Genomic DNA, 27730 nt, shown 5'->3' on the forward strand with positions numbered 1-27730 from the left:
CCTTGGACCCTGACTTGTGTTTCCACCCTGCTGTCCTCTTCGCTAGCCTCTGTAACCACAAACTATTTCTTTAACCTGTCTGAGTCTCTGTCTTTTCTCTGGTCAGATGCAGAGCACATGATCCCCACTTGGCCGAATGTGGAGGATATTAAATAGGGAAAGCTATGTAAAGGGGCAAACAAGGTACTTGGCATGCAGTCAGCATCCGGTCAGAAGTGGCTTGAAATTTGGGGCTTTAGGCTGGTGTCATGTGTTGGCCCCCCCTGAGCTGCAGCAGCAATGGTCCTGGAGCTAGGACTGGGGGGGACTGGTATCTCACTCTTCATTCATTGGATTAATTTTTATTGAATTCCCACTGTGTGCTGGGCCTTGGAGACCAGGTGTGGAGAAGCTGGCGGGAAAACCCACTCATCGCACAAGGTAGAGCCCGCTGAGCAGCATGTGAGCAGGAGAGGTCTGTCTGTCTTGGCTCTGTGTCCCAGCCCAGAGCCTGGCACACAGGAAGTATGCAGGAAGTGTTGGATGGGGTCGTGGAGGCGAAGGGCCTTCTCTGAACACATCAACACTGGAGCAGAGGGGAGACGGAAAGACTGAATTTATAACCACTTTCTATTCTGGAAACTCCCCGGTTGCAGGTGAAGGGTTAAAGAAAAAACAGGAAATTGGGGACCAGGGTTTTGATTCTTAGGCTCATCACCATATCTTTTCTTCTCTTTTTTTTTTTCTCCCCAAATTAGTGTTTAGCTCACCTTTTCCAAGTTCTGCTTTTAAAAATGCTGGAAAACACCCTTAGGGGTGACCATGTGCCATCAGCAGACTGGGATGCAGGGAAGAAGGAAGAGGGGCCAGAAATAATTGGTGTTATAGGGCTGCCCTTCAAGACCACGGTGGGCTGTGACCCTGGGTAGTCCCCTCCGGTCACCCATCAATTAATGTAAAAAAAGCACCAAACCCTCTGAGTTTGAAAGTGCCCCAGCTGACCCTGCAACAGCTTCCTGGACAACCCCTTCTGGTCTTGTCACATAGCTATGTTTATTGGAAGGCTAGTTTTTTCTTCTTCTATTTTTTCATCCTTTCATTAAAAAAATATGTTCTTCCATTACCAAATAAAATCACCTTCTTGTCCTAAACATCCAAGCAATATATTATTCCTTTATCAGTAGGCTAGTTTTCTGATTTACTGATTTCTCTTAAGTAAATTAAAATGATGTTTACACTAAGGCAATGTGAGAATGCATGCTTAAGGTAACAAACTTAATGGTGTAGAAGTGTAAAAGGAAAATTATGGGAACAGTACCTTCACATCTCATCTTCTGCCCAATTCCACCTGCATCCAGGCCTCTGAAATGACTTTTGTTTTCTAGATAAGGAGACCCTCAGGAACTCCACCCATCAAAGCCCTTGTTCGGTTGAGGGAGGTGGCCCTTTCTAGTGATAGGGTCATGGGCTGAGGATCCAGATTGGATGGTTGGTTCTGCCATTGATTTGCTGTATGACCCTCAGGCATTCACATAACCTCTTTGAGTCTCTTGCTGTGTGACCCTCAAGCACCCACATAGCCTGTCTGAGCCTTGGTGACCTCCTTCCTAGGCTACGCAGGAGGAAAATTGCGATCTGGACTCTGAACCCCCTGGCATGAGTCAGTGTCCTGCAGACAGCCCAGGTGACTGTGTTGTGTTGTGTTGTGGGCTTGGCAGGTTGGGGACCAGATTCTGGAGGTGAATGGGCGGAGCTTTCTCAACATCCTGCACGATGAGGCGGTCAGGCTGCTCAAGGCATCCCAGCATCTCATCCTGACCGTGAAGGACGTCGGGAGGCTGCCCCACGCCCGCACCACCGTGGACGAGACCAAGTGGATCGCCAGTTCCCGGATCGGAGACGCTGCCGCCAACTGCACGGGGTGCGGCCGTGCTGCGCTCTCAACTCTGAGCCCCAGGACCCCAGGGCTGTCCCTGAAAGCCAGTAACAGTCCCTTCCACCCCCGCACCATGCTCTGTGCCCGATCTGTGAGGACTGCCCCGGTTCCCTGAGCCTGAAGTCCCACCCCAGGGTCCCTCCTGTTTGCGGGGCCTGACCGGGGGTGCATCCTCTTTGCTCTTCTGGCCTCGGTTTTCCTTGGAGAGCTGGACCGCAGCAGCCAGTTCTCTCACTCTTTACTTGCCATTTAGCAAATCTCATAACTTCCTTTTTGGCCCTTACTTGCTTTGTCTGAAAAGTGGGAATCCTAACTGCGGTCCCCATTCCAGATGTGTCGATTGGGATCCCATGAGAGACTTGTGTGAGAGGGTCTTGGGAGTCATAACGTGAGACAGTTGCCAGGTGGCTGCGTAGCTGCTAATAATGTAAAGTGTCACCTTTGGATTTCCATTTGAAATCTCAGACTGACTGGTGGCCCCAAGCCGAACACACCCAGGGCATCTCTTTCTCCCTTTCTTCATCCCCTCCTTCCTCTCTTCCTTTCACCTTCCCAGTACAGTAATTTTTAAAAATTAGTTACCAACATTTAAAAAGACATCGGGTTTCCCATGGGTGGGGGTGGGGTGGACACCTGGATTTCTGGCTGCTTCTTGAAAATCAGGGATTCTGGAAGCCTGAGACCACATTATTTTCCATGGAAACAGCCTGGAAGAGAGCTGCACCTGCAAGCTGTTTCTTAACATCTCCAGGTGCCCCGTCCTCACCCTCCCTGGGCTGGCCTGACCCCAAGACCACGTGGCACTTACTATTTAGTCTCTCCTCTGTGTCTCACCTGACTTGGCCCTATAGGGCATGAAACAACTCAGCAGACCACCTTGCCTGCTTTTAGAAGTGCCATCCACATGGTTGGTCAGGAGTTCAGAAACTGCCCATCTGTCCAGGGCCTGATACTCCCTTGAGAGGCCCCGGTGAGCACAGCCCATGGTTCTCCCAGTTTCATTCCTCTCGCTGCAAAGCAGCCATCCCCTGGCCCATGCCTGCTTGAACTGCTCAGACACGTGCTTGTCTTTCTTCGTAGGTTTCCCGGGGATCTCACAGCAGAAGGGACCAACAAGGTAGGCTGCTCTCTGTCTGCGGGTATCTTTGGCTTCTTCACTGGTGCCGAGTGGGGAGCTCTGGGCCCAGCAGGGTGGGCAGCCTGCCGACTGCCTGCGTAGCCTCCTTCCCACACTTGTGGGACGATTCCAGGCCACCATGTTCCAGGCAGCACCCTGGACCCCGGAGTTAGCGGCAGGAACTGCACAAATCACGTCCCCTCCCGGGTGGGGGTTACGCCCAGTGGTGGAGAGGCACGTCAAAGCAAAGCAAGCCTGCCTGCGCATCTCACCATCAGAGGCGTTCAGTGCCTTCCAAGAGAGGTGCCGGCCCTAGGAGAGAGAAGGGCAGATGTTTAGGTGCGGGGAGGGCAGAGGGAGAGGGTGAAGGCTCTCCAAGTGGCAACACAGTGTCTGGGCTGTAAGCTGAACATGAAGTGGAGGTTAGTGAGAGCAGAGTCTGGGCAGAAGCCGGAGGGGAGGATGATGTCAGAGGGCACAGCACGTGCCAGGGCCCGGGGGCAGCGCCACACACGCCCTGTTGGTGGGCTCATCAGATCCCATAGGACTTAGTGGGCTGGGGAAGAGGTTTGGCTGCTAAGCCGAAATGATGGGATGCCACTGAAAGTCTTCACCCAGGGGGGCAACATGAGATCTATGTTTTCATGAGGTCACCTCAGCAGCTCTGTACAGGCGACAGGGAGAGGCAGAGGGGACAAGCAGGGAGACCGGGTGGCCTCTTAGACACGGCTGATGGTGTTGGAGGCCATGCTGGGAGGCGTGGTGTGCATGCAGGTCTGAGCCACGTTTCAGAAATCACATTACTATTATCCCCGATGTACCCAGAGAGAGACAGCAACCTAAACAGTAAAACGGGAACCATAGCAATACTGCCTGGCCCTGAATGGTCATGGGGCTCTGATGAGACAACACGTGTAAAAGTGCCACGTGAGCCAGAAAAGCACTTTGCAGCTACACGCAGCCGAGACCCGGTGCCCTGAGAACGTCCAGGAACACCTGCGGCTTTACCCGTGGGCGGAGGCCTCAGAGGGGCCCACCACACCCGTCTGCAGGTAGCTGGCTGGGCTTCCAGAGCAGACCCACACCCCCGGGGCCTCTGCCTCGCTGTCTTTCAGCTGGGGTTTTACAAGGGGCCAGCCGGCTCCCAGGTGACCCTGAGCAGCCTGGGGAACCAGACGCGGGTGCTGCTGGAGGAGCAGGCGCGGCACCTGCTGACCGAGCAGGAGCGTGCCACCATGGCCTACTACCTGGAGGAGTACCGCGGCGGCAGCGTGTCGGTGGAAGCCCTAGTCATGGCCCTGTTCGAGCTGCTCAACACCCACGCCAAGGTGACCCGCGCCTCCTCGGGCAAGGCGGGGCTGGAGGGGCCTGGCTTCAGCTCCCCGGGGGTTCTATATCCTTCCCTGCCTCCTTCTGAACCCAACTCCTTTACTGAGAACCCACAAAGAGTCAGACCCAGCCTGAAGCCTGGGCAGAGACTGGTAACCGAGACAGACCCCACCCCCAGCCCTCACCCCCAAACCCCTCAGACTCTCAAGGGAACAGTCCACATGCCTTGTGTTTGGGGTCCCACTGTAGCAGCTTTTTATGCTGGGTGTGGATTTAGAATCGTCTGGATTGCTCTTAAAAAGCAATGCCCAGGCCACACCCCAGGCTGGATAACTCCACATATTTCACAAGCCTCCAAGTGACCAAACCATGCTACCCTCTTTGAGAACGCTGCTCTAGTGGAGAAGCCTGTTTGAGATTCAAAAGCTGCACCAAGAAGAAGTGATTAAATCCACTGGGAGTGGTTACCTTTGGGAAGACTTAACAGAGGGAAGTCAGTTTGAAAAGAAGGAAGAGGAAGGGACAGGCAAGGGCTTCCTGTTCAGGGACTTGGAGCTGGACATGAAGGGTGAGATGTTAGGGAAGAAGAAGTGAGCAAGGAGCAGGGGTTGATGACGCTGGGCCCGGCATCTAGGGGTTTGGAATTTGTCCTAGGACAGTGGTGAGCCACGGAGGGTTAAGGAGGGGTGGGCAGTGGCCAAGTTTGCACGAAGGTTGTTTGGGGTAGCAGGGGTTTCCCAGGCGGTGCTAGTGGTAAAGAACCCACCTGCCAATGCAGGAGACCCAGGAGATGTGGGTTCGATCCCTGGGTTGAGAAGATCCCCTGGAGGAGGGCGTGGCAACCCACTCCAGTGTTCATGCCTGGAGAATCCCATGGACAGAGGAGCCTGGTGGGCCACAGTCCATTGAGTCAGACACGACTAAAGCGACTTAGCATGCACGCCTGCATTTGGGGTGGCAGAGGGCTGTCGCGCCTGCCGGTGGAGCTCCCTGCTGAGTGCCCGGCTTGTCCCGGCCTCCAGTTCTCGCTCCTCTCTGAGGTGAGAGGCACCATCTCCCCCCAAGACCTGGACCGCTTCGACCATCTGGTGCTGAGACGGGAGATTGAGTCCATGAAGGCGCGGCAGCCCCCGGGTCCTGCAGCCGGGGACACCTACTCCACGGTCTCCTACAGCGACACGGGCTCGTCCACAGGCAGCCACGGCACCTCCACCACCGTCAGCTCGGCCAGGGTGAGCAGCCCCTGCCCCATGCCTCACCTTACAGACAGCAAGGGAGTTAAGGCCCATCTGGGTTCGAATCCAGCCCTGGGGGTCTCTGCTGGGACGGGACTCCTGGCCAGCTCTGGGCCTTCCCTTTCAGAGCCTCGGTTTCTTCACCTGTGAAAACCTCCTGTTTGCTGGGTGCCTCCTGTGTGCTAGGCATGGACTCTCAGACACAATGGAACAAGACGGATTGACCCTGCCTCAGGGGCTCACAGGCTGTGGGATGGGATGCAGGCGGGTGGGCTGGGGAAGAAAGGCAGAAAATGCAGGTAATGAGAAAAATGGGCCTCCTTGGTAGCTCAGACGGTAAAGAATCTCCCTTCAATGTGTAAAACCCAGGTTCAATCCCCTGGAGAAGGGAATAGCAACCCACTCCAATATTCTTGCCTGGAGAGTTCCATGGACAGAGTAGCCTGCTGGGCTGTAGTCCATGGGGTCAAAAAGAGTCGGACACAACTGAGCAACTAACATTTTTCTTAACGAGACAAACAGAACCAGTAGCGGGAGGATCCCATGAGACATCACGCTGGTGGTCTCATTCACGGTAATGGTCGTGGTGACCGGGATCTTCCCTGAGACACCCGCTCCTGATTCTCTGGGGCCCCGGAACCCAGCCTGACTTTCTCCCAGACTCGCCAGCCCCCAGAAAGGCATCTGGGCCACCTCAGGGTGTGGCTGTGCCCCCAGGATGCTCAGAGGCAGATGAACCCTGGGAGGTCTTGGGGAGGAAAGGACAGCGGAAGTGCCTTATTATCCATCGCAGGACCCAGCCAGTTACCGAGACCGGTGCCGTGGGAAAAGTCGGAGCTGGAGGTCAGGAGGGCCGGCTCGGCTCCATCCTCTGCTTCCCTGCCGGTCGGTCATTCAGCACCTCGCTCCTGTGGAAGGGGAGGAGGAGGTCTAGCTCTCTAACCACCGTTACTTCCGACACTGAACTGGGAGCTCTCAGGGGGGGAATCTCTATTAGACAGTGTTGGTTGTCCTGTCGGAGGAGGAGGACATGCAATGATGGCCACCTGCAGATACAGGTGGTCAGCGGGCACAGATGCGCTCACAGCCACCAGGAGACAGCCCCGCAGCATGCCCGCTTTGTGGGCTTCAGCTCCCAATGTAGCTTTTTTTTCCCCTTAAAGCTCTGGGGATCTGAGCTTCTGGGGAAACTTCTATTCCTCTACCTCCTGTCCCTACCATCCTGAGTCACCTTCATCCCCCGAGTCCTCATCCTTCCTGGGGTGGCTAGGAAGCTGCTGCCCATTCCTCCAGGCTCTGGACATGGCTGCAGACCATTTCTGGGGCAGGGAGGAGGCTGTCCCCGACCTGGGGCTGCGTGTTTGGCTCTGATGTGGCACACAGCACACACGGGTGACGAGCTGGCTTCAGGCTGCAGAGCCCTGGCCCGAGGGTTCATTTCTCTCTGCGTCCAGCTCCACTGAGATTGGCTTAAGCATGTCCACGTGGGGCTTCAGGAGCCACAAATCACTGCTCTAAAACTTAGGGAGTTGCATACTGTAATTCTGGGATGATCCCTTTAGAAGCGAGGATGAGAGATCCAGTGGGTGGGATGGGGTGTGTTCTAGCCTGGGAGGTAAGGGGCTTAGGTTTAAGCCCAGCTTCTCTGGGCCTTGGTTTCCCTGTGGGTAGAATGACCTGAGGTCCTTGGTGACTCTGGCCACAGCATCCTGAGGCCCCGAGGGCAGGCCAGGCTTGCCCTGGAGGTGTATCCCCAGGAAGGGTTCAGGGCAGGGGTCCCAGCCCCAGCTCAGCGGCTGGGTCTCTCCTGTACCTGGAAGGCACTGTCCCTGACCATCTGAGGCCCCGCTATGGCAGTTGACCCTGCCTTGTCAAAGACACCTTCCCTCCAGATTGGAACACCCTGGGAAAGGCACAGCTCTTAAAAGCTACAGGATGATTTTGAGCAGGAAGTTTGTAGGACAGATGGAAAGGGTCTCCCAGCTTCTGAAATGTGAATAACTATGAGTCTGAGTAAACTCTGGGAGTTGGTGATGGACAGGGAGGCCTGGCGTGCTGCAGTCCATGGGGTCACAGAGAGTCAGATACAATTGAGCGGCTGAACTGAACTGATGAGTCTGAGGCCTCCTGGAGAGCACAGGTGTGTCAAATCAGGACTGACCAAGGTCAGGACGAGCTCTGGGAGGCGGGTGCTAAGAGAACCATGTACAGGCAGGAGAGGCGATGTGGAAAGGCACCTCCCTCCACAGCGCCTGGCTCTCCCTCCTTGCACTGGGGCAGCAATGCTCCTTTCCCCAGCTTGTTGGGAGAGTAAAGGACAGGCAACCTCCCAGACATGCTGCCCACACTCGGAGGGCAGAGGAAGTGTCTGTTCTTCCCTGTTTCCCAGCCTGGCTGGAGTAACCACCCTGTATCCAGGGCCTTGCAGACACTTGAGGTCTTCTGGAAAGCGCGGGGCTGAGCTTCTGCCATTCCCCTTCCAAACGTCATCCCGCGCTGGGCATCTTCCACACGCACAGCACTGGGCTCCTGTTCACAGGCGCTGAGGTTCTCTGCCAACATGGGGCCTGGGCTTCCCTGGAATCCAGGTCTTCTCTGATGGAGGCTTCCTAACAAGATACTCCTTCAGGCTCTGCCTTTCAACCACAGATGTGACCTTGGACAAGCCACTTCCCTTTGCTTAGCCTCAGTTTTCCCATCTGCCAAGTGGGAATAATGATCCTAGCTTCACCTGCTGGAGACTCCCAGGGTTGCCCCCAGGGGGCAGGCCATCTCCTGACGGCCCTTCTCAAGGACAGTGTTCTTTCTTGGTTTCCTTCTAGGAAGCAGTTAGAATGAAGCCATGCTGACTGTCCCTGTGGGGTCTTCCTCATCCCTCCTTTATTCCTGCCCAAAGCAGTCCACGTGAAGAGAAAAGAAGTTCGGGGAATTTTTGCTTGTTTTGCCGTGTGTGTGTGTGTGTGTGAGTGTGTGTGAGTGTGTGTGTGTGTGTGTGTGTGTGAAGGGGGTTTGCTGTGCCCACTCCATCCCTTATGTTTATTTGATGTATTTTTCTTTTTGCCTTTTGCCCACCCTTCCTCCCTAGGAGCGGCTGCTGTGGCTTATAGACCTGATGGAGGTACCGTCCTTCTTGCCGAGTGGGGCTCTGGGAATCCTTTAGCTGGGGTGGAGGCAGGGGGCTGTGGCCCTTCCCTCACTCCTTTGTGCCAACACCCAGCCCAGCGGGGAGACCAGGTTCTTCTTAGTGTTCTCTGTCTCTCCTATTTGCCCGTCCGTCAGGGCTTTCAGGCTCTGCAGTGGTTCAGATCCCAGCTCTGCCAGTTCCTTGCTGTGTGACCTCAGGAAATGATTGCACCTCCCTGAGCTCAGTTTTATAAACAAGGATGACAGCTCTGTGCTCTGGAGCTGTCAAGAGACCTCTCGGCCTTTGCCTGTGCCATGCAGTCTGTCTGTCTGGAATGTGCTTCCCACTTCATATGGCATGGCTGTCTCTTGTGTGTGCTTCAGCCCTTAGCTCGCATGCCTCTTCTTCCAAGCAGACTTTCCTGATCCTCTCAAGGGGGGTGACTTTGAGTCTCTGGATCCTTCAGCCCCCGGGGCTTCCTGCTCTTATGGCTCCTGTGTCATTATATTTTAATAATATTTACCAGCCTGGTCCGTTACCCCCCTTGACCATGGGCTGCTTGAGGGCACAACTGTGTCTGAAGTCACTGTTGATTCCCTAGTGCTCTGCATGGAGCCTGGTCCACATTAATAATTTGGGCCTTTCTTAATAATAATGGTAGTTGGCATATGTCAGGAGTCTCCATAGCACGGTGATAATGCTTTCCAAGTCTATCTTCTTTGGTCCTCTCGGTAACTAGATGTGGCAAGTACTGCCATGATTTCCATTTTACAGAGAAGAGGACTGAGGCTCAGGGAGAAGTGACTTGCTCAAGGTTACTCAGCTAGTGAACGGTAGAGTGTGGATTCCAACCCAGGCCTGCTTACCCCTGAGCTGGTGCTGTTAACACCGCACTCTGGTTGGGATTCTTCCCTGAAGGAGCTCAACCGGATCCTTGTTAAGCATCATCTGCCTAGCAATCTATCGATCCATCTCTGTTTCTACTCTCTTCCTCCTTATCTCCCTTTTGTTCCGTTAGCAAATTTCGATTGAGTGATTGCTCCAGGGTCTGCACAGTTGCAGTGCTGGGAATACAGTGGTGAGCAACACAGAAATCCTTTCCATTGTGGGATTTAGAGTGGAGCAGGAGTGACAGACTAAACCAGATAAAGAACTGAAGCGCGCAGCGTGCCAAGTGGTAAGAAGAGCTGAGGAGAGAATATGAAACAGGAAAGGGGCGTGGTCAGGAAGTGACACCTGAGTAGGACCTAAAAGAGGGAAGGAAGATGGTCCTGCCCACAGCTGGGGGAAGAGCATTTCTAGTAGAGGGAACAGCAAGTGCAAAGGCTTTGAGGTGGTACCCGGAATGTCTGAGCAAAGTCCACGAAGCCAAACACTGGAGCAGTAAGTGAGGGGAGGGGCAGTGGCGGATTAGTGCTGCGGACTTGGAGTTTGTGTCTGAGTGTGATGGGAGCTGTTGGCAAGTTGGAACAGAGGCCGACATGGTCTGACTGGTCTGCCTTAGTTGTACCTGGATGCCGCTGCTGGTGGAGAGTGGACGAGTGTGGGTTTGAACCGAAAACAGGTTCATTCCCAGGCAGGTGCTGGGGAGCTTGTGCAGCCCGAGTTGCTAAGAGATGTGATAACAGGCTCTACAGGGGCCAGCTCTTCCTGCTGCCTGGTCAACCGTGGCCTCAGTGTCTCTTGGGAACCCCCTCCCTCCAAACACACACAGCAGGTCTCAGGCTAGATGCCCCATGCTGCCTGCATGCGAAGCCACAGGACAGACACCTCCTCCTGGAAGCCCCTCTGTGTGGGAATGCAGGGCACCAGACCCATCCTGGAGGTAGGAGCCCACACCCTTCCTCTGCCCTGTCCCCACCATGCAGTGGTGCCCTCGGGAAAGCCCTTCACCCACCACCGGCCTATCTTCCCATCTGTACAACCCAGGTAGGCTCCCAAAGCTCCTCCAACCCTGAGAGTCCTCTCTGTCGAGAGAGTCTAGAAAATATTCCGGGAGAGGCAGTACAAGGAATGGCTGCCCTGTGTTCCCACTGCTTCCCTATTTTTGAACAAGGGTTGCATCATTCCTCCTAAGGAACCTCTTCCTAAGGGGTCAAAATGACATTCACTTATTCCCTACTACGTGCCCAGCACTACCCCACAAAACCACCATGTATGAGTGAGCTTTTGCTGCAGAGATGCTGAGTAACAAACAACCCCCACGATCTAGATGGACATCAACTCACAACATTTCTTGCTCATGCGCAAAAATTATTTCACCCAGAAAACACACGCATTTTTCATGTCTCCATTAAAATGCCCGCCCCGTTGCTTTAACCTCTTGCTGAATGTTTTCTTCGGCACACAGGGAGAGCTGGTGGGGTCCACCGGCAGGGACCTCAGCTTTCTCCTGTCTGTGTCCCCAGTGCCAGCCCAGGGCCTGGGACAGGGTGGAGGCCAAGGAAATGCGAAGCAGGAACTGGAATGAAACCTCATTCCCTGGTCACTCAGGATCACCGTCTCCCTTTCCAGCCTCCTAAACAGTTACCTCCTCTGTCATAGGAAACTGTCCTCTGCTCTGGTGCTCAGACGGGCAGGGTGGCAGGCGGCTGGCTCTTGTGACCCAGATGCCCCAGACGGATGCCCCAGTTGGAGCCAGTTCCCATTTAGCCCAGAGTCTCTGGGTCGCGCTGCACGGGTTATCCATCCCAGGTTCAACACGGCTCCTTCTGCAGCCGTTTTCCCTCAAACCAGACACAATCGATCAGAGGAAATCAGATGCAGCCTCCCGCTTCAACAAATTGTGTTTAGTTTCCATTTGTCTAATAGATAGTCAGCCCTGGGAGTTTTCTGCCGCCTCCAGACAGTATCATCACCCTCCCATAAAGATGTCGGCCAGGAGAGCTTTGTAAAAGAAGAAAGGGCTGCCTAACATTTCTTGAATTCCTTATCTGGTGCAAGGAGGCCTGAGGCAGAGGGGCTTAAATGAACAGCCTCTGGAATCTCACACACTAGGGTTGGCTCTCCCAACTGGTAGCCGCGTCACCTTGGGCAGGTGACTTAAGCTTTTGAAGCCTCAGCTCCTGCATCTGTACAATTGGCTGATAAGATCAGCCATCTGTGGGTTGCTGTGGAGATCAAGTGAGATCCAGGGTGTGGAATACTCAGAAGTTGGTTCTGTTGATACTCTAAAGGCCAGCAAGGACTTCCCTGGTGGTCCAGGGGCTAAGACACCAAGCTTCCAATGCAGCAGACCTGGGTTTGACTCCTGGTCAAGGAACTAGATCCCACATTGCTGCAACTAAGAGTTTGCGTGCTACAAGTCAGGATCCCACATGCCTCAACTAAGACCCAGCTCAGCGAAAGGAAAGAAGGAAGGAAGGAAGGAAATTAGGGCTGGCAAAGGGCACTGCAGAGGACTGCAGAGGGAAAGGGGTTGAGAGGCCAAGGCCAACCTTGTGCCCACCAGGTAGATGTCATTGAGGTCGGGGCGCAGGGGAACTTGCCCTGCTGAGGGCCTTAACCAGAGCCTTCCTCCTCCTGGATTTGCCCTCCAGGCCCCTCATGTGTCTCGAAAGGGTCTCCCCATCTTGTCAAAGGATGCTTGGGCTGGGGTCACTGCCTCTAAAGGCCATTGCCGTCTCCCCTGCAATAAGACGAGAAGGGGGTATGGGCGTGGCTGTCAGCACTTGGTAGCACCAGCCTCTTCCCCTTGGCCTCCATGCCTTCCTGCTCAGCTGGGGCCAGAGGAGGATGGAGAAGCTCCAGCATGTTTTGGATGCCTCCTGCTGCAGAGACCCCTGTCTGTTAAAGCACCCCTTCCCAGAAAGAGGGAGCAAGTGATGAGAGGTTGACATCCCACCTAGTGCAATCAGCCTCTGGTCCAACCTGGTTGGGTTAGGTCCTCTGCTAGGCAGAGCCCTCCCTAGTGGGGGAGCAGGAAGGAGCCCATCTATGGAGCCCAGTCACTGTTGCTCCTTATTTATACGATATCAACTTTAAAAATATTCACAGCCTAGAAGTTGAAAGTTGTGTTTTATTTGGTGGAGAGAACTGAGGACATAACATCTCAGAAAACTCAAGAGACTGCTCCGAAGAGACAAGGGCCAGAGGAGCCAGGATATATAGGAGTTTTTGCGACAAAAATCAGGTAGTCAGACCCTCAAGAGATTACTGTTCGTTAAAGAAAACCAGGTTATCTCAAGGAATTTGATGCTTTTCTGTATATGGGAAGATGCAAGAGTCTGGGCTCACTGAAACCATTCCTTGGCTATGCACCTCAGCTCTCTGGGGCCAGTATCCTGTATTTTCTCACTCTGAGTTCCCTCGGGGCCCACAGCTCTAATGTGGTGGCTTGGTGGCCACCGCACCCTTTGTTTACTGCTACGGCAGCAATGTTTTCATTCACACAGACATGCTGTCTATAGCCCCTCTCCAGGAAAACTGCCCCGTGCACAGACAGGGACACAGTGAAGCTGGAGTTAGTCTTTTCCCTTGAGTAGAACATCCCATTCCCTTCCGAGAGGCCTCAGCAATGCCCCTTACCTCCCCAGAACCGAAGATTGAGCAGAGGATGTTAGTAACCCTCTGGGTGGGTGCAGCTTTGCCTGGGCCGGTGTGTGAAACAAGGATCCTTCCTCCAAGCCGGTGCATTGAGGTGCATCCTCCCCTCTGTGTGGGGACTGGGGGTGCTGGGAACTGCTTCCAGAAAACAAAACCAAGTCCATGGAGGTCAGAGCCTGCTGGAACGTGGACTGCTCCCCTCGGAGCCTGCGTTTTTCCAGCTACCACCTAGGAGAGATAGACTAAACGCTGCTTTAGGACTGGTGGAGGGGGGTTCACCTTTTCTGTGCCATGGACCCCTCTGGCAGGCTGGCAAAGCCCTGGGGACCTTTCTCAGAGTAACAGTTTTAAATGTTTAAAAAGAAAACATGCAGAATGACAAAGGAAACATCATAAAATGCTGTTTTCAAAGATGGGAAGAAATATTGAAAGGTGTGGTTTTTTCTTAGTATGCCCCATGACAAGGTCTGATGGCACGTCGGTAACAGCGGCAATTATGAGGCCGTGATGAGCATAAATGGGACTTTGCAGCATCTGCAGTGTGATACGAAAGAGCTGTGACAGTGTCCCAGGTGCTGCTGATTCCACAAGGCTGTGTTGCCTCCACTCATAATGGAAGGAGATGCTACATTTCAGTTAGAGGTTAATGAAAATAAAGGATCCAGGGTTTTCCTCCAAGCAAGTTCAGACTCCTTCCTGAAGCCCTGCTTTCCATTTCTGGGCCTGACCTGGAGACTCTGCTTCATGCCCTCTGTCCGCTGAATGACATCCTTTTCTTAAGAGCGTCGGGAGGGAGATGCAAAGGGGTAGAAGGAAGCCTGGGCTGTGCTGGGACGAGGGACACCCTCGTCTCGGGAGGACTTTGTGCACTGGCTTCCCTGGGCCCTTTCTGCTTCTGTGCTTTGGTGGCTGAACATGGTAGCAGCAGTGGGCCAGCTGCTCAAAGACCCCGTGCCGGTTCCCATGGCCTCAGCCTGGTCGGTGAGCGTGGGCTCCCAGCCCTCTGTGAGTGTGGGGATCGGTCCTCTCCCTGCCCTGTCTTCTGCCCTTCCCTCCAGCATCCAGACTTCCACCCAAGCCGGTGCTCAGAGAGGCTGGGGGCTGCTCGATCGATGGGTCTCCACCAGCACAGCCAGCGCCCGGGGTCCACCCCTCGATCCTTTTGGATCCCCAGACCTGTCCCCTTCACTGTCCCCTCCTCTGCCCCCCAAGAATGCCAGGACTCTCTGGCTCCGCCGGCTGCGGTCACTCCTGCCCCCACTGCCCACACCGTGGCTGGGCCGACAAGCTCCTCTTCTCCAGCTCTGGCAGGGCCACCGCCTCTGGCTTTTCCTCCTCTTCCTCCCTTTGGCCTCCCCTTCTTGGTCTTTTCTCCCCGTCTCCTCCCTTCTTTGTCCTCTCTGATGCTCACTCCCCCTTCTGTAGTTTGTCTCTCTCCCATGGCCCTCTTCCGCTCAGCAGCGCCCCCCGCCCCCCCCCCCCGCCCCCACCCCCCACTGCAACCTTCCAGAAGCCGCTGGGACTCCCTGCCTCAATTTTCCAGAGACAGAGAGAGGAGGGCACTCCCAGCCTTGGGCCTCTGGTGCATTCGGCAGGGGTGGGGAGCAGAGGTGTTGGGGAGCCTGTTGTCCAGACTTCAGAGTAAAGAAGCCAGAGGCACAAAGAGCTGAAAATAGCACCTTTATGTAAGAGCCCTCCCCTTGTAATGAGAGGGCGGGGTAGCAGAGCCCAGGAAAGGGGCTGAGTGGGGAGGGGAGAGAGAGGGGAGGAGGGGGCAGGGAGCAGAGAGCCTCCTTCTGCTGGGGGTGGTACCTGGGCCACCCAAGGCCTTTGGGGCCTCTGTCTCCAGAACCATGATTCCATCTGGCAGAGGCCAGCTCGGGTAATGGCCCCTCGTGATTTCATTTCATTTTTGCCCCTCAGTGCCCCCAAACCAGACCCTGGAATATCTAGAACCCTGATTGGGCCAACTCAGACAAAAAAATAAAAATAACGAGTTCTCTCTGAAAGGGAGATTTCTTGAACCGCCACAGATTTGAGGAGGAAGGGGGTGAGGGAGCCACGGCCGCAGGTCCTGAGGGCATCCCGGCTCTTGTGAGAAGTCCTCTGGATGACAGACTCAGACCTTGAATAGGGTTCAGCTTTCTGCTCTGTCCTTGCTGTGTGACCTTGGGCAAGTGGCCTTCCGTCTCTGGGCCTCAGACACCTCAGCTGTAGAACTGATGAAAAAGAGTCCCACCGGGCAGGATTAACTGAGCTGCCAGATCTAAACCCTCAGCTCGTCTCTGGCCTCCGTGGGTGCAGGAGGAGCCTCCCCCGACCACTGAGCAGCTGGGGCTGAGAGGGGGATGGGAAGAAGGCCAAGATGCTCCGGCTGGCTCCTGCGTGAGCTCTGACCTTGATCCTCTTCTCGAAGCCTGTCCCGGAAGCGTTTCTGCTGACGCATCCCCCGGGTTCTTAGCCTGCTGTCTGCAGCTATTTCAGACGCACAAGGAACATGGCTCGGGGACTCGGGGCTCCTGAGCGTCTGGATTCGGCAGATGGAGTCTGGCAAGGCTAGGCTCCAACCCGTCTGCCGTTTGCTCCACTTCAGGCCTTCCTCCCAGGGCTGGACGCCTGTCCACACTCCACCCTCACCCTCCCGCCCGTCCATCCCTGCCTTCCATCTTGGCTCCAGGATGCCATTAATAACAGGGAGTGGCTGAGGTCTGGGGCCAGCGATGGCCTTGTTCTTTCTTGTTTCAGAGAGGGTCCTCCTCCTGGAGTCCCTTGGTTCTTACAGCATCTAATTCTGGGGTCCCGCTAAGGTTGCATGGGCTTTGGGGTCACCCTGATGTGGGTTAGAAACCTAATCTGCTGTAGAATAGTCCTGTTGCCTTGGACAAGTCACTGCTCTCTCTGAGCTTAAGTGTAAAAATTGTGAGCCGGGACAATCAGAGTGCCTACCTTACAGGGTCATAAGGAGAATCAGTGAGACCATGTAAATAAAATGCCCAGCAGGGGTCTAGCATGCAGCAAGGCCTGCCACAGTTTGGAGTTCTCCCATGCCCTTTCTAAGAGAAAGTCACACCCGCCCTGTAGTGCTAGGCGAAGACGTGCTTGTGTTATCAGACTCCGGGTCCTTTCCTTGCTCCCTCCCTTTGGCCCTATCACAATGCCAGCTTCCATCAGTGATTCCGAACAAGAGTTTGTGGGCAGCTCCTGTGTGCATGGCCCTCTGGTGGCTGTTGGGAACACAGGGACCTGCTCATCTTTTATCCCCATGAGCTTTCCTCATAAGTCAAGGCTGCCTGTTAAATGCTTGTTGATCAACTAAATGAATGTTCAAAGCTCCTGATACCAGAACAGGACAGAATCCCATATCTTTGGTCCAACCACGGACTGTCATCTAAGCCCCCAGGGTGTCTGCAGGCTGAGTTTTGGGGGCAGGCAGCAGTAGCTAGCTACATGTCAGGTGATGGAGGCCCCTCTCGTCCTTGCTATAGACACCTCCCAGGTCTCTGACCTCCTCGGGGCCTCCTGCTGAGGCCAAGGCAATGACTGCCCAGTCTTGGGAAGTCATTGCATGTAACCTGCCTGCCTTGCCATTCACCTTCACCCTAGATGGATTATTTGCCCAGGCGGACTGACTCCTGGGAGCACTGGACACATTACGGTTTTGGGAGAGGGGGTGTATTGGAGGACCACTGTTTCCTTCCATCGAAGTGTTCACCTAGGCCAGGGCAGCCATTCAGTTCCTGGGGCAGATTTATAAGATCCAGGGGTTCTAGTGTGACAGTCACTTCCCTTCAGATACTGTGCCAGGCTCTGTTTGAGCACTTTTCAAGTGTTAATGCATCAACTCCAAGAGGGAGGGACTGCAGCTGTTTCCCCACCTTACAGATGAGGACACTGAGGCACAGAGCAATCCAGTGGGCTGTCCACCGTCACTCAGCTATGAGTGGCAGAGCTGGGAGTGATCTCAGAGAAGCCAGAACTGGTGCCTCTGATCAAGGTGGGAAGGAGCAGCTCTCCCCTCCTCAAGGGTGCCCGCTGTCCTTGTATCACCGAGGCCGTCAAGAACACTTCCTGTGAAGTGGTATGTGAGAGATCAGAGTGGGGTGGGCAGGAGATGTCATAATGTTTGCACAAGCTCAGGTTTGCTGGTAAAAGGCAGTTGACCTGGCCTGACACTGCCCCAGAGGCGTCACAAGACCAGATGAGGCGTCCTGGGTGAGAAAGGCTCATGCTTGGGAGGACAGAGCGTCTTGTTGGCCGGTGGGTTCCCATGGTGCCTGCCCAGAATACTCAAGGCTTCAGGAGGCTTATTTGAGACAAGGATCAGTATGGAGTGACCTGGCAGCCTCTGCTCTGGGGGTATGGAGTCAGGGGGCTCCTCCCATCCCCCCACACCTTCACTCTCTTTATACCTTCACTTTCATTCAAACCATCATCGCTGCTCTCCATGACCTACGGTAGCAGCAGGCCTCCTCCCCATAACAGCCAGAGTTATTGATTAATTCATTCACTCATCAATTCATTCACGGATTAATTAATTTGCTCAATAAATATTTATCAAGCAGTCACTATCCTGAATACACTATCCTGAATACAGTAATGACCAGGTGGTCACAAGTCCTGCCTCTGAGGAGTTAACCTAGTAGGAAGACATACAATGAGCAAATCAATAGTACCCCATCAGGTGGTGCTAAATCTTACACAGGAAAATGAAGCAGGGTCAAGGGTTAGACAGAGTTGTGGGGGTGGAGGGGGTGCTGTTTGAAACAGGGCTGGTCGAAGAAAGCCTCACCAAGGCCTAAAACGAGGGAGTGAACCAGGAGCACTAAGCAGGCAGAGCAGCGTTCGAAGACCCTGAGGCAGGAACCATCCCACCCTGCTGCAAGAGTGGCAAGAAAGAGCCCAGAATTCATTGCGCCCAGTGAATGCAGTTTCGAATTTCCTCCACTTAAGATGGAAAGAGCCTGGAGGGTTATGAGCTAGCGTGAGACGTCATCTGACCTGTGTTTCAAGATTACATCCTGGCTGCTGGTAAGGAACAGTGTGATCAGTGCAAAGGAGAAAAATAAAGCAGGGCAGGGGTGAAGGTTGTGATTTTAGGTGGGACAGGGAGGCCTGGCTTGCTGCGATTCATGGGGTCGCAGAGTCAGACATGACTGAGCGACTGAACTGAACTGAACTGAACTGTTGGAGTAGATCTTTTTGTGGAGGTGATATTTGAGTAAGGTCTTGAAGGAGGTGAACAAACAGAGCTCACTTTGCGGATAGTTCTGGGGAAGAATGTTCCAGACAGAAAGAAGAGCCAGTATAAAAACCCTGACATGCCTGCACAGCTCTAGCGTGACTCGAAAGGAAGTGAGCAAAGGGGATCTTCTTCCAAGGCAGACCTGACTACATCTCCATGGCAACCCACTGTCCTCAGGCTTAGGTCTAAGCAGCTCTTGACTGCTGTAGAACCCCTGAAGATTCTCAAGCATCCTCTGTCCTCCCAGCTTTATGCACATCCCTTCCTCTGAAACACCCATCATTCTTTCCTTTGCCCAGCTTTAACCTGTGCTCCTTCCTCCAGGAAGACTTCCTAGATGACCCTTCCTTAGCTGCATTATATAACTGTGTTTCCTCACCCTGTTCAACCTCCTCCTGCCTTATTTGTGTCGACCCTGCTGTCTCTATGGCTTCCCAGGTGGGGCAATGGTAAAGAATCTGCCTGCCAGTGCAGGAGATACAAGAGACTTGAGTTTGATCCCTGAATTGGGACGATCCTCTGGAGTAGGACACAGCAACCCACTCCAGTATTCTTGCCTGGAAAATCCTATGGACAGAGGAAACTGGCGAGTTACAGTCCCTGGGGTCACAAAGAGTCGTGCACGACTGAGCAGCTGAGCACGCACACCATCTCTAAGCTACTGAAGGCAGGGGAGGTGTCTCACTTCTTCTAAGTCCCCAGGCCCTCAGTCAGGAGCACTGAGACTGCTCAGTATTAATCCCTGAACTTGAGACTTGAGCTGGGTGATGGTCAGGGAAGTTTGTTGCCATCCTGAGTCCTGCGGTGTGGAGAGAAGTGACTGCAGAGCCCTCAGGAGCCCCCTCAGGAGTTTAAAGAAGAGCTCTGCTCAACCTCCTGGTGTGGGATGTCTAGCCATGGCCTTACGGCAGCTCAGTGTCACTTGAGGAAGCATTAGGCATCTGGTTAGTTAGGAAAAGAAGGAAGAAAGGAGCATCTTTGCAAAATAAGCGCCACTGAAACCATAACCCTTCCCCCCTCCCCCAGAATACACCATTAAAACCCTTAAAATTAAAACAGAGAGAAGGACTTCCCTGGTGGTCCAGTGGTTAAGAATCCACCTTTCAGTGTAGGGGACATGGGTTCAGTCCCTGTTTGGGGAACTAAAATGCTACATGCCTGCTAGGGAGCAACTAAGCCCGCCAGCCACAACTAGAAGGAAGCCTGGGCACAACAATGAAAGATCCCGCATGCGACAGCTAAGACCCAATGCAGCCAAAATAAACGAGTAACTGATTAATTAAAAAGAGCTAGAGACCTTCCCCATCCGCCCCTCACTTGCCGTTTTCACACCTCCCTGGGGTTCTGTCAGGAACCCTCGGGTTGAGAAGTTGAGCCTGTTGAGCGTGGGCCGAGCTTCAGGGATTGCCAGTCAAGGCCAAAGCCACCCCGCAGCATTTCTACGTAGTTCCGGGGAGGCCTGGAAAGTCTCCAAGAAATTGAACTGCTTGAAATTGATTTCAAAGTGAAAGGCAGGAAAATCATCATTCGTTTTACCATATAAGTTCCCACGGAGTGGGGCTTGTCAGGAAACAAAGAAGCCCCACGAAGGTGTCTTAGGGCCTGCAGAGTTCTGTGTCCTGGAGAGCAAAGTGGTTTTCCCCCTCAATGTGTATTTGCTCACGGGGCTTTCTTCTCTGTTCTAGAACACTCTGGACCTGGAGGAGACCGGGGAGGCCGTCCAGGGCAATGTGAACACCCTCTCAGACGTTTCCCTGGTGAGACCCCCCGCTCTGGGAAGACCTTTTCATTGTATTTTCCCCCTCCTGGGTCTGCCTGAGGCCCCTGGGGGCTGGCTCCCTGGTGAGACCACAGGGAGGGGACTGAAGCCCTCAGCGAAGAGCTCTCAGCGAGTTCCAGGATTTGAGGCAGGGCTGTCAGGCTGTTTGACTGTTTGCTGAGTTGGTGTTACTTTTGATATGTTATCTGAACGTTATCATAGCAAGGACTGAAGCATGAAGTGTGTGACGAGAGCTCTCCTCAAGGAGGCCCTGTGACTGCGCTGGGAAAGCGGGTGAAACGTGATCTCACGCCCATGCGCACTCAGCAGCAGTCCAGAGTCTGCTCTGTGATCTGACTCACGTGGCTTTCGAATGGCCTGGGCTCTGAAGCCAGACTGCCGGGTCCAAATCCCACCCGGTGCCGCTGACTGTGTGACTTTGGGCAACTTTCTCAACTGCTCTGTGCCTCAGCTTCCCCATCTGTAAAATGGGGTGTAATAATAGTGTACCACCCCTAAGCCCGCAACAAGGGGCAAATCAGTTATTCTAAGTAAAACATCGGGAACAGAGCCATGCCAGTGCTGGATGCTGGCACAGGGAGGGGGCGCAGTGATGACAGAGTCTTCCTCTCACCAGGCACCTGCTGGATCTCAGGCCCCTTGCTAGTGCAGCACACGCGCTACTGCTCACCTCCCCACGACTCTGCTGAGTAGGCCGTTTCCTCCACGGCCCCGAGGTGCACTCAGAGAAGTGCTGTGCCCTGCCCAGGGCCACACAGCAGCCTGGCGCACCTCTGTCCACCTTCTACCCATCCTCTCCCATCAGTCCTGTCACATCTCCAGGCTCCAGGAGCCATGCTAATCCCCTAAAGAGAAAAGCCAGAGAGGCCTCTTCTGTTTTCATCTTTGCATCCCGCCTCTAATTAAGTCCCATTCCCTGTGACAAGCCCTGGCCGATGCCAAGAACTTCAGTTCCTGAAGGTAACGATGCCATCCCCAGAGACAAGATCCCGATGCTTATCAGCTGCTCAGACGCTGGGAGAAGTTTTCCACTCGGGTGTTGCATTATTCAGAGCAGCGTGGCCAGGAGCTAATAGAGCAAGGACAGAATTCCAGCCGGGGTCCGGCACACTGGGGCGCTCGGGTCTCCCCTCTAACAGCCGCAATGGGCTCTGACTCCTTCTATTCCTGTTGGGTCTTTTGGCAGGATGATGTCAAGTCCACCTCCAAGGGGCTGCCTAGCTACAAGCCGCCGCCTCCCCCTCCCCCTCTGACCCAAGGCCACGACCACCTCCTCATCCAGCCGAGGAAGCCAGGCAGAGAGGACCTCCAGCCGCCTTCCTCCACGCCTTCCCACTCGGGCATCGTCTTCTCGGCTCCGCGGAACAGGAGCCCGCCCGCGGGTACCGCTCCTGTGCCGGAGGCCCCCACAGCACAGGACTCGCCCTCCTCCCCCATCTACGCCTCCATCTCCCCGGCCAACCCCGGCTCCAATAGGCCGCTGGACACCCACCTGGCCCTGGTCAACCAGCACCCCATCGGCCCCTTCCCGCGGGTCCAGTCACCCCCGCACCTGAAAAGCCCCCCCGCAGAGGCCACGTTGGCTGGCGGTGGCCTTTCCCCACCCTCCCCCTCCAGCCGCCCAGACCAGGCGGGCACGAACCAGCATTTTGTCCTGGTGGAGGTGCACCGCCCGGACAGCGAGCCAGACGTGAATGAAGTGAGGGCGCTGCCCCAAACACGCAGTGAGTACCGCAGGCCCCGGTGGGCTGGGCTCGGGGGCCGCTGCGTCACCTTAGGGGTGTCCCACTGGGGGATTGATCTGCTCATTGACACAGCTCAGGTGAGGCCAGGTGCTCTCCCAGTGGGAGGCCTTCGAACCCAGTCCTCCCCCATTAAAGGTCAGGGGAGCCGGGGAACAGGGCCCCGAGCCCGCCCGGAGGGGCTTTGGAGGCAGAGGCTGGAATGTGAGTCCCAGCTCTGCTGTCACTGGCTGTCTGACTGTGGGCGGGCTGCTGGGCTGTCCCATGGGGGCTGGAACAGTTCTGTAACTGTTGCTTCTGCCAGCTGGCTGTGAGGGTGGGATTCCTCCTCTAGGACCTGGTCACCCTGCACTGACCTACCGGTCTCCCCAAGAAGACGGAGCCTGTTCAGGGCAGGAGTGGCTTTGTGATCTCTGTCCCCCAGAGCTGGTGCCGAGGGACAGGTGGACATTGAAATTGTCACCTCTGGACCCCTGGAGGTCTCCTGGCTCAGGGCTGCAGGGTCAGAGTGCAGGGTCCACCTTCCAGACACCTGGGAGGCCAGCCCAGGGCTGTAGCCCCGGGGTTTTCAGAGGATGTCCAACTGGGGAGGTGGCAGGAAGGGAGAGCTGGTTTCCACCCTGTGAGGCTGAGCCCACCGCGAGGCCTGCGTCCCCTCCCTCCTGGTCGTGAGTTGGGTCCGTTTTGTTGGATTCTGCTGCCATCTCGTGGCTAAGGTGACACGTAGGACCGCCATGGCCAAGGAGGGTGGGTGGCCAGCTAGGTCAGGGGACATTTGCTGAGCGCCTGTGGTATGCCAGTAAGGGACGGACTAGGATGCGGAAGGCGGGGTGCCTGCATTCAGTAGCTCATTGAGGGAAGGCTGCTAAGGCAGAAGGTGGCAGCGGGGGGGGGGGGCGGCGGGGAACCCAAGCTGTCATGTCAGATAGATGGCCCTGGACCTGGCACTGAGCCGCACACGCATGATGATAACGCTGGCAGGTGTGCCGCACTCTCCGTGAGCCAAGGATACTGTTCTTGGGAACGTGCCTGTGTTAGTAACTCACCCAGTTCTCTCAACAGCTCTGTGAGGCTGGTACTGTTATCACCCCCATTTTACAGATGAGAGAGACGGAGACGCAGTGATTGTGGAGCCAGGCAGGCTAGCACAAGCCTGTTCACCCCATGTGTCCTGTCTGTTAGTGTTCATGATAATCCATGGGATAGGCATCATTGCCCCTGGGTTGGAACCAGAACACTGGGGTTCAGAGAGGCTGTGTAACTCACCCAGGATTGCCCAGCTGGTCAGAGGGGATTCAGACCCCACCTGCCAGACCCCAGAGTGTCTCAGACTCAGGGGCCAAGCCGTTACATACCTACAGGAGTGGACTGGGTTTGACTATCGCACCAGAGGGCATGTGCCCACCCCTTAGCTCAGGCTAGGTGGGGTCAGCCAGGGCACAGACCAGGCATGGCAGGCCTTCCTTTTTTTTTTTTTTTTTTTCCCAGACCTTCCTTTTTTTTCCCCCAAGAAGCTTAAAACTCCATTTTTATGTGAAATCTCCTAATTTGAATGTGTTGGTCCATCATTAAATATTGACAACACTAAGAGTTAAAACAAACAAAAAAACCCATATCTGTGGGCTGGATTTGCCTCCTGACTTTTTTTTTTTTTTTTAACCATTTTGCCAGAGGCTGTCAAGGCAGACATCCTGGAATTGGCAGCCTTGGGGCCAGACCCCGTTGGAAGGGCAGGTCTCAATAGGTGGAGGGTGGCAGGAAGTCTCTGCCCAGGGAATCCCCCACCCAGCCTTCTGACTTGCCCCTCAGCTCCTCCGGGAAGCCCTTACTGACCCCAGCTCTACACATCCCTCTCCTCCTGTCCCCACCGCAGCCGCCTCCACGCTCTCCCAGCTCTCAGATAGCGGGCAGACCCTGAGCGAGGACAGTGGCGTGGACGCTGGCGAGGCCGAGGCCAGCGCCCCTGGCCGAGGCAGACAGACGGCGCCCGCCAGGAGCAGGACTGGCAAGGAGACACCTCGGAACGAGAGGCCCGCCGAGGGGGCCACCAAACCTGTAAGTGAGACGGGGGGTGTGCAGAAGGCAGGCGGGGGGAAGTCTGGTTGGGGGTGAACAACAGGAAGTCCCGACCAGGGTTTAGCTTGGCAAGTGACCGCAAGGGAGGTGCTGAGCACCCCTGTCACTGGGCGGATGTGGGTGTCCGGAGAGACCTCTGTATTCAGAGTCTGAAGGCCGCCGCTCTGCCATTGATGCAGACAGGCCAGGTGCTGATGGTTGTTCTCACGGATCATTACGCTCCCTTTCAGTGTAGGGTGGATGTGAGGCAATCAGGCCAGATTCAAGTCCTGAGGCCACCTCTAGCAGCCTTGGGGCAGCTGCTTACCCTCCTGAGCCTCAGAATTAGACAGCTGGGCGCACCAAGCACTGTGCTCAGTGCTAGCACACAGCACGCTCCCAGCAAAGGGCTGCAGTCTGCGTCCTGCTGACCTAGGGGCCTGTCGTAGCCAGGCCAGCCCCCAGGCCAGGCCCACCCCACAAGAAGGCCTGCCGCTACTTTCCTTCCTCATACCTGCAGCCCGGGCTCTTGGAGCCCACGTCCACCCTCATCCGCGTGAAGAAAAGTGCGGCCACCCTGGGCATTGCCATCGAGGGTGGTGCCAACACCCGCCAGCCTCTGCCTAGGATCGTCACAATTCAGGTACGTCCCCAGGGACCTGCTTGACCATCTCTCCCTACCCCAAGGGTCCCTCTCTCAGCCTCCCCAGGGCTTTGCCATGCCCAGAGGCAACCCGGCACCCACAGGCAGCCCCAGGCTCATAGCACTTGGCTCTCGCCGAGCCTCAGTTTTCCTCATCAGGGCCGTGGACACACAGACTATGGCTCCCTGGTTGGCAGTGGGGGGCAGTCCAGGCCAGCCCTGGGGTGTCCCAGGTTACACGTCCTGTGTCTCACTCCTACAGCGAGGCGGCTCAGCCCACAACTGCGGGCAGCTCAAGGTGGGGCACGTGATCCTGGAAGTGAACGGGGTGACGCTTCGGGGCAAGGAGCACCGGGAGGCTGCGCGCATCATCGCGGAGGCCTTCAAGACCAAGGAGCGCGACTACATCGACTTTCTGGTCACCGAGTTCAACGTGCTGCTCTAGGGGCAGAGGCCGGAGGGCCTCCCATCGCTGCCCAGCCCCCGGCCCTGGTCCCTCCTCCCTCCTGGCACTATTGAGCTCCTTCGGGGGCTGGGGCTGCATGGCTAGGATAGCAGGAAGACGTCCCTCCCCCCATTCCATACTGGCCCTTTGGACCAGAACCGGGAGAAGAGAGCTGGGCGAGGCAAACAGAAGGTCAAGTCAGGGTATAATGCAATGCCTGGTATACAGTAGGCGCTCAATACAAGCGTGAAACCTCAGGAAGGAGAGAAAGAAAAGGGAAAGGTGGAGCACCTGTGTCTTCACCTGAAGCCTCCCAGGGCCTGTAACTCTGGGTTGAGTGCTCCCTGGCCAGCTAGGACCTGGCCTATCCCCCGATGCCGGAGTCTTTGTCTGGAATGAAGTCACAGAATTCGTGGACACGGCCCCCAACCCGGGGGGCCTCTTGCGGGACCTTCAGTGCCACAAATAAGCATCGAGCACCCCCATTCACACCCCTGTTCCTCCTAGCTCCTCATCCTCCATGGTATTTATTATTTATTTCCATCCCACACCCCTGGGGATCACAAGACCCCAGCTTCCCACTGCACCCCCAGCCTATCCCAGAGGCCTTGCAGGTGACCAGCGGTGTCAGTGTATTTATATACAGAGCTTATGACTTTAATTTTTCAATAAAGAGATCTGAACAAGGTTAGGATCCAGCGTGCTATGTGGCCTGCCTGTGTGGCTGGGCTTGATGTGGAGAGAGGGTTGGGTGGGACAGATGGAGGCACCCAGGACATCACATCTTCCCTGGCCTCCCGTGGCTCAACCTGGGTCACACAAAGCGTGTTGCAGGGGCACTGGAGCCACACTCATGTCTTGGAACACCTTCCCTGAAGGTTATAGATAACATCTTTAGATCAAAATGCACGGGTATATATAGGTTTTAATAATGCTGTACCCCTGAAACTTATATAAGAATATTTAAATAACACAGGTATGTTATGAGACAGAATGCACAATGTGCATGAATGTTTGAAAACACAGAGAGGGGGCTTCCCTGGTGGTTCAGTGGTAAAGAATCTGCCCGCCAGTGCAGGAAGCAAGGGTTCAATCCCTGGTCTAGGAAGTTGACACATGCCTCAGAGCAACTGAGCCTGTGAGCCACAGCTATCGAGCCTGTGCTCTAGAGCCCAGGAACCACAACTACAGAGCCCTTGCAGCCTACAGCCCATGCTCCACAATAAAAGAAACCACCACAGTGAGAAGCCTGCGCACGGCTCGAAGGGTAGCCACCGCTGGCCGAAACTAGAGAAAAGCCTGAGCAGCAATGAAGACCCAATGCGACCAAAACTAAATAAGTAAATAAAATTACAAACGCGCACGCGCACAGAGGTGGCCTATCTTAGGGCGGATCCCAGAAACTGGCCCTGAGACGAGGATGTGTGTGCAGGTGATTCATTGAAGCAGTGTGCAGGGAGGCTGGTAAAGCAGCGGGTGAATCAGAAGCGAAGGTGAGGAACACAAGCAGGAGGTGATTTCAGGCGGAGTCCTAGGAGGACAGCTGCAGCCTGATCCCACTGGGGACACTGGAGTGTAAGTTCCACTTAGAGTTGTCTCCGCTCAGGGCAAGTGGACAGGGCCTTCAAGTTGTCGCTCTTTAGACAAGGTCTGGGGACAGGGAAGAGGCAGTGACTTCACAGTCGCTTCCTACCTGTGCACACGAGGCTGGTGCAGGAGCCAAGAACAGAGGGTATTAGAAGCAAAAACACATGAAGAGGGCAGAGAGGAGAGGGCCCCACTACCAGCCCCAGTGCCCACTTCCTCCATCCCCAGGCTTTCTCTGCAGAAAGAAGAGTGAAAAGTCCTGCTTTGTCCAGCCATGTCCAGGGATCTTCTAGAAATGGGTTGGGGGCTGTTGATTCTACAGATTTTTACTGGATCTTACTCTTATCTGCTTGTGTCCCCTCCCCAGCTTAAGGAGTCCAGAGGCCAGAGCCCTGGCTTCCACTTGACCTCTGAAGCAGCCAGTATCCCCCAAAACCCCAGCCCTTCCCATGGGACTCTGTATGCCCCTCTCCAATCCTGGTACCCCTGCAAGGAATAACCCTCACCTGGCTGCAAGAGGGCTTTGTCAGGCCCCAGATCTCCTGGCATCAAATTCCACATCCTGTGTGGTCACGGGCAGGTGATTTCACCTTTCCGAACCCAAGTTCCCAGTCTATGGGTGTGGTAGGCTGAGTAACGGCTCCCAGAGGTACCCTGATTCCTGTTATGTGTAAACGTTACTTTCTGTGGCAAAGAGAGATGTGCTTATTTAGGGCATTTAAATGGAGAGGTTATCCTCGATCATCTAGGTGGGCCCCATGTAATTGCAAGGCCCCATGTAATTGCAAGAGGGAGATTTGACATAGGAGAGAAAAAGGTGTGATGACAGAATGCAGTTCGAAGATGGAGGAGAGGACCATGAGCCCAGGAACACAGGTGGCCATTTAGAAACTGAAAAAAAAGGCAAGGAAATGGATTCTCCCCGAGAGCCTGCCCAAGAAACCTGCCCTGCCGACACTCTGACTTTAGTG

General features: G+C 55.0%; 1 protein-coding gene across 3 annotated transcripts in view; it reads left to right on the top strand.

Moving 5' to 3' along the window:
- Positions 1 to 25863, top strand: part of WHRN (whirlin) — a 91349-nt gene extending 65486 nt beyond the window's left edge. Inside the window, exons 4-13 of one of the 3 annotated variants that reach the window (XM_042242825.1) lie at positions 1698 to 1900; positions 2996 to 3032; positions 4148 to 4360; positions 5384 to 5593; positions 8682 to 8714; positions 20193 to 20264; positions 21474 to 22011; positions 23903 to 24084; positions 24605 to 24727; positions 24990 to 25863. In XM_042242825.1, the coding sequence (XP_042098759.1) occupies positions 1698 to 1900; positions 2996 to 3032; positions 4148 to 4360; positions 5384 to 5593; positions 8682 to 8714; positions 20193 to 20264; positions 21474 to 22011; positions 23903 to 24084; positions 24605 to 24727; positions 24990 to 25172 (1794 nt within the window). In that variant the 3' untranslated portion in view covers positions 25173 to 25863. The remainder of the gene's footprint in view (positions 1 to 1697; positions 1901 to 2995; positions 3033 to 4147; positions 4361 to 5383; positions 5594 to 8681; positions 8715 to 20192; positions 20265 to 21473; positions 22012 to 23902; positions 24085 to 24604; positions 24728 to 24989) is intronic. The other 2 variants (XM_027964085.2, XM_042242826.1) reach the window with 2 other exon arrangements.
- The last annotated feature ends 1867 nt before the right edge of the window (positions 25864 to 27730 follow it).

Source organism: Ovis aries, chromosome 2 (genome assembly GCF_016772045.2).
Source record: "Ovis aries strain OAR_USU_Benz2616 breed Rambouillet chromosome 2, ARS-UI_Ramb_v3.0, whole genome shotgun sequence".
Lineage (NCBI taxonomy): Eukaryota > Metazoa > Chordata > Mammalia > Artiodactyla > Bovidae > Ovis > Ovis aries.